Source organism: Atta cephalotes (assembly GCF_000143395.1).
Source record: "Atta cephalotes unplaced genomic scaffold scaffold00005, whole genome shotgun sequence".
NCBI classification, from domain to species: domain Eukaryota; kingdom Metazoa; phylum Arthropoda; class Insecta; order Hymenoptera; family Formicidae; genus Atta; species Atta cephalotes.
Window position 1 is genome coordinate 8,500,695 of NW_012130069.1, and position 5,523 is coordinate 8,506,217.

The following is a 5,523-nucleotide window of genomic DNA, read 5'->3' on the forward strand; positions in this document are numbered from 1 at the left end:
CGTACGCACGCACGCACGCACGTACGCACGCACGCACGTACGCACGCACGCACGTACGCACGCACGCACGCACGCACGCACGCTCGCACGCACGCTCGCACGCACGCTCGCACGCACGCTCGCACGCACGCACAAATTCAAGACGAAAACTTTATATGACCATATGTCCGGAACAGTTTAGTTTTAAAGATAGATAATGTCACAATTAAAAAAATTTATTTTTCCCAAAAATTTTGAAAACTATTCAGGCTGTTTTGAAATTTTTTAAAATATTTTTGATAGAATGAGCCATTTTCGAGAGAATTATATTTACTAATCAAATAAAACTTTTGCAATCTATAAATTTTAACTTACTTTTTTTCTTCAAAACTTATAGGTTATTCTTTCGATAATATTAAAGAGACTTTTTTTCTTCTGATTCATTCTATTATCATAAAAAAATTTACAAACAAAAACTACTGTATGTGTGTGTGTGTGTGTGCGTGTGTGTGTGTGTGTATGTGTGTGTGTGTGTGTGTGAGAGGGGGAGAATCATTCTAAAACTTTTTAGCGTACTAAGGACATATTCTGTACATGTATACATATATGTAAATATATATTCGACTAGAAAATTTCTGAATATATTTTTAATTATCAAAATATATCTTTATATATTTCAAAAATATATTTTCAATTATGAGAGAACAAGTAATTCAATGATCGAATATATATTTGTCTATGAAATAACTAATACATATAGCATTAAAGATAATTACTTTAATAATCATACAAAGAATTCGTTACAAAATAAAATTTTATATAAAAATGTTACAAATCTTATAAAAACAGATACAATCATGTTTGTGTATTAAAATGCATCTAATCTTTTTTTTAATGTTCCAAAATAAAAAAATATGCAATTCTAGACTGGATTAGAGTTATATTTCCAATCCTTTTACGTTGAGTCTTACGTCTCATTATAATTTCTATTACATACAATTTAGACACACTATATTATTATTAACACTATATATTACACACTATATTATTAAATCAGTATAAAACATTAGTAAATCATTGATTTTCTGATTGTCACCCGTATCAAGGTATTTTGGTTTGTTCATCTTTGAATCCTCTCTGGTTTTCTTTACATGCGAGCTAGAAATAGGATTAGGAAATTTATCATACTTAGCATGTCCTCCGAAGCCATCAAAACTCATGCCACTGCCACTGGCAGTCTTCTAAAATATATAAAATATGAGAAAAGTATAAAAATTGTAACAAATACAGATATAACATTATATTAAATATAAATACAAAGCAGTTTACTTGATTTAATGAGTCAATTCTTGATTTTTTCACAAGTGTCGAAGGTATTTTCAAATTATTATTTTTGTGTCTCTTTATACCATGGTCCCTTGTAGAAAAGAAATCCTGCGATTTATTCCATGGGATATTCTCGGTACTATCATCCTATAAAATAAATATTATCCTGGCATAAATATCAAAAATAAATTTAGTAATTAATTTTTAGTAAAATTAATATTTAGTAAAATTAATGAGTATAATTAAACAAAACAAATTGTAGTTCACATACTAGATTTATGCTACTACTCTTTTTGAGTTTTGAAATGTATTCCATTTTTGGCATATATTCATTCATTGTTTTATTAGATTTTACGGTATAAGATTCCTTATGCTCTTTTAAATTTTCTTGCTCATAGCTCTCTTGCTGCACGGATATTTTATTATAACATATGCATTTTTGTGGCTCTATTTGCATGTTAAAAAGCTGAGTTTGTAAAGATATCTTTTCGGTTTCACAGCGTTTTAATTGTTCTTCTAATTCTGTAGAATGTTGTTTCAATTCACTAAAAATATGTATCTCTAAGGAAAATGATTCTTAAAAAAAATAACTTTAATATATCAAGAATATTTATACTTTTGTTTAGCACATTCCTGTACCAAAAATTTATTTTTTTTGGAGACTTGCATGAATTTTTGTTGCTCATTCCTACATTTGTTCCTTAACTCTTTGCTCTTCTCACGCATGCTATCGAGTTCCCTGAAAATTCAATATAAAGTACATAATATTATATTATATCTTCACAGATACACTGTATATAAATCAATCAAATATACAAAACATGTAAATATAAAATACTTTTTTAATATTCCTATGTATATCCTGAGTTTGGAAACATCATCTGTTTGCATTGTTATATTCTCCACATTAGACGTAGAAGAATCATCTATTAGATTCTGTACACTACAAGATCAACATTTAATTATAAGATTAAACAGAAACTTGAAAATTGTATGTATATCTCTAAAATAAGTAGTATAAAATAATAGTATAATAATAGTAATAATAGTATAATAAACATACTTTTTTAAGAATTTTAATTTTTTCTTCAACTCTTCATTCTCTTTCCTATCATTTTCTGCATTTGAACATTGTTGTTTATAAAATTTAATCTGATCTTTATATGCATGAATTGCAGAATTCTGGTTAATTGCTTCACTTTCAACTTCATAAATTCTATGTCTTAAGCCAGCTGTTTGATTCTTTAATTTGTCATTGTCCTCTGTAAGATTACTAAGATTTTTGTCTTTCAGTTTTAATTGGAAATTCAAGTTGTCAATTTTATTCTGCAGAGATGCAGGATCTTCTGCAATGCTGTCATTATTTGAAAAGTTGAAATATAGCCTATGTATTGTACGAGTAGTTGTTATTACTCGACATTGTGGACAAGTCTTTGATCTGAAACAATTTCACAGATAAAACTAAACTGCTTCCAAAAGTGTAAATAATAACAAAAACTTTCAGGAATGATATGAAAGTTCATGAAACTTTTTTGAATAATGGGCCAAAAAAGAGTTAGAAGAGAAAACATGTGCAAACGTGACATCGCAGATAGCACACTGGTCTATTGTGACAGAAGTCTCGGGTTTAATCCTGGTAGGAACCAAAATATTTATACTCATGTCTTCGCTCGAAAAAGACCGGCACGAGAGTATCCTTGCCTATAGAAACACCTTCCGAAAAATCCATCGTTCGGAACCAGTATTAAAAAACTATAGATCATATGCTTGTGGCAATTGAATAATTAGTGTGCGCACCACAAGCATATGTAAGTGAGAGATGTAATACAGGCCAGAAGCCTAATGTAAGAGGAACAAGAGAATGCAAAAATCTTTGAGACAGTAGGTATCCAAATTACCTTTCAAGCCATTGCAATAAGCATGCATAATGGAATATGTGTCCACATGGTGTATGGAAAATATCGTCGGATGGTACCAATAACTCGCTACATATCACGCATATTAGATTCATTTTTGTGTAGATCCGTTGATGAAAAACCGGCGAGGATATGCCTGATTGTGTGATAACTAAACTTCGTATTAGATGATTAAACGGTGTCTACAATGAGATTTTAAAGTATAAAACTTAAGTTTTAAATTAAATCATAAAAAATTGACCAATCATAGTATATCATATTGTCCTCACATTCGATTATAATTGATCAATTTTTTACGGTTTAGAATTTAAAGCTTAAATTTATGTCTTCAAATTTCATTGTAGACGCCGCTTTTTATGGATTTCATAAAGCTCTCGTAATATTTTATCGTACGTTACCAAATTATGAGTTCTTTACTCATACCGTTGCAAATTGAAAAACTTCACATGCCGTATACACAAATTAAAAACGTTGATACCAATTTGATTCAGACCGCTCTGACAACCAATTGCTCTAAAATACTCTGAACTCCGTCTTCGATGGACATCAACACAAGTACACATCAGCTGAGTACACAAGTCCGCCAAAACTTGTGACTTTAAATAGCACCATCTATGATGCACATTTTACGTTACGTATTGCCACTGCTGCTAGTTTTTGCCAAAATACAGTAATATATCGACGAAATATTATTTTAAAAAATATTGTATATTAAAATAAATTTTTTAAATTTCTAAATTTAAATCTTAAACTCATAAAACAAAAATCTAAATTAAAAAATTAAAGTTTATTTTAATTTTAATTTAACAAATTTTATATCGACGTTATAGCTTCAACGTAAATTAAGCCGTGTAAACGTTGTCATATCTACATCATAAATAAATTCATAAATAAATTATTCAAAAAATAATACATAATAACACAATTGTTTTATTTCTATGACAATACATGTAATATAATATTTACTAATAATATTTACAATATTTACATAAATCTAACGCTCACGAATAAGCGCTGATACTTGCTCACAATTATAATTAAATGAAATCAATAGGCAGAACATTTTTATGCTGGTCAATCAAAAAATATAACTGTATATCTATTACTATCACTTCAAATAATTTGTTGAACAAGTATATAGTAATTGAAAATAGTTTAGCAAAAACGTAATTTTTCTGCGAAGGAATCTTGCTAGCAAAGTTTCTTCAAGATTGTCACAAGTTTTATATCTCTGTTTAAATATAAAAAAAGCATTGCCTCCGAAATATTACATTATTTATAATTTAGAATCTTCCTGATTTTCCTCCTGCTTACAAGAAGAAGAACCAACTTTGACATTTTGTGCAGTCTTTGTCTGCTCCTCCAAGTTACTCAGGTTCGGCGAGCTCCAGGTCTGACTCAAGATTGTGCTCATTGTGGGTATACTATCGGTGGTTCTTCTGCGGTTCGACAGTTTGCCAGACAATCTTGACCGGAGGATACTCTTCTTCTTCCTGGAATCGCTAATCGACCGGTCTCGTCTCGTTATCAAGTATTTCGAAGAATTCTTGATGCCCGAAAGACTAATTGGTTCACTAATCACAGACATATCGACCGTTTCTGAAGTAAACGATTGCTGACAGGAGACTCGTGTGCATCGAGATCGATATGAAGATCCATACCACGTATCATCATCATCTTCCTCAGCGTCATCGCAGTCACAAATGTTCGATGTGTTATTCATTCTCTCTTCCGCAAATGCTGAATTTATGACATCTTCCTGGTTCTTCTCGCTCTGCGATGAAACGCTAGGTCGTCCTTCGGAATCTATGGAAGGTCGACGATGCAGACTCTTGAATGAATCCTTCGCCCAGGGATCTTCGATTTCAACAACAGTCGTGGGAATTGCAGGCGTCGGAATCGATGATATCTGAGCAGGGCGTTGGATATTCGTAACGCTCGGCCAAGGACGCAACGCTTTAGAAGTTTTCGTTAGAACCGGAAAGAAGGGTTTTACGGCGCGAGATGCTGAGCTCTTTGTTAAGGAAGAGAACTTCCGAACGGCCTCGACTATTATTCGTCGCTGCTCCGTTTCGACCGGTGGTTGCTCTTGACCATCCAGCTGCATAATCGTTTCGGAACAATTGCGAGCCATCTTCGCAGGTGTTGAAGGGGACCCGCTGATCTGGCTGAAACAAACGAATCTAACTTAATGGAGTTCTTCGAAGCTTGTTCGTCTTAGTAAAACGAGATAAAGAAGAAAAACTTTGAGAAATATCTTATATATATATATATATATATATATATATATATATATATATAT

General features: G+C 31.6%; 2 protein-coding genes across 2 annotated transcripts in view; both read right to left on the reverse strand.

Annotated features, from left to right (window-relative positions):
• Window positions 1-1,019: 1,019 nt before the first annotated feature.
• On the reverse strand, window positions 1,020-3,316 carry LOC105626647 (E3 ubiquitin-protein ligase TRAIP-like). Its single transcript, XM_012207940.1, has 7 exons — window positions 3,204-3,316; window positions 2,369-2,743; window positions 2,144-2,248; window positions 1,922-2,044; window positions 1,577-1,850; window positions 1,309-1,452; window positions 1,020-1,220 (listed from the first exon to the last, which is right to left on the reverse strand). The coding sequence occupies exons 1-7, from the start codon at window positions 3,314-3,316 to the stop codon at window positions 1,020-1,022; spliced, it is 1,335 nt and encodes a 444-aa protein (XP_012063330.1).
• A 1,181-nt stretch (window positions 3,317-4,497) lies between these two features.
• The window catches only part of LOC105626459 (bestrophin-4-like), a 5,146-nt gene continuing 4,120 nt past the window's right edge, over window positions 4,498-5,523 (reverse strand). The window contains exon 8 of the mRNA XM_012207761.1: window positions 4,498-5,389. Coding sequence (XP_012063151.1) covers window positions 4,498-5,389 — 892 coding nt within the window. The remainder of the gene's footprint in view (window positions 5,390-5,523) is intronic.

Coding starts and splice junctions, on each gene's coding strand:
- LOC105626647 (XM_012207940.1), bottom strand. CDS start 3,316: ATGAATCTAATATGCGTGATATGTAGCGAGTTATTGGTACCATCCGAC. Junction 2,045..2,143: donor TACATAGGAATATTAAAAAA/GTATTTTATATT, acceptor TTGAATTTTCAG/GGAACTCGATAGCATGCGTG. Junction 1,851..1,921: donor CAGGAATGTGCTAAACAAAA/GTATAAATATTC, acceptor ACATATTTTTAG/TGAATTGAAACAACATTCTA.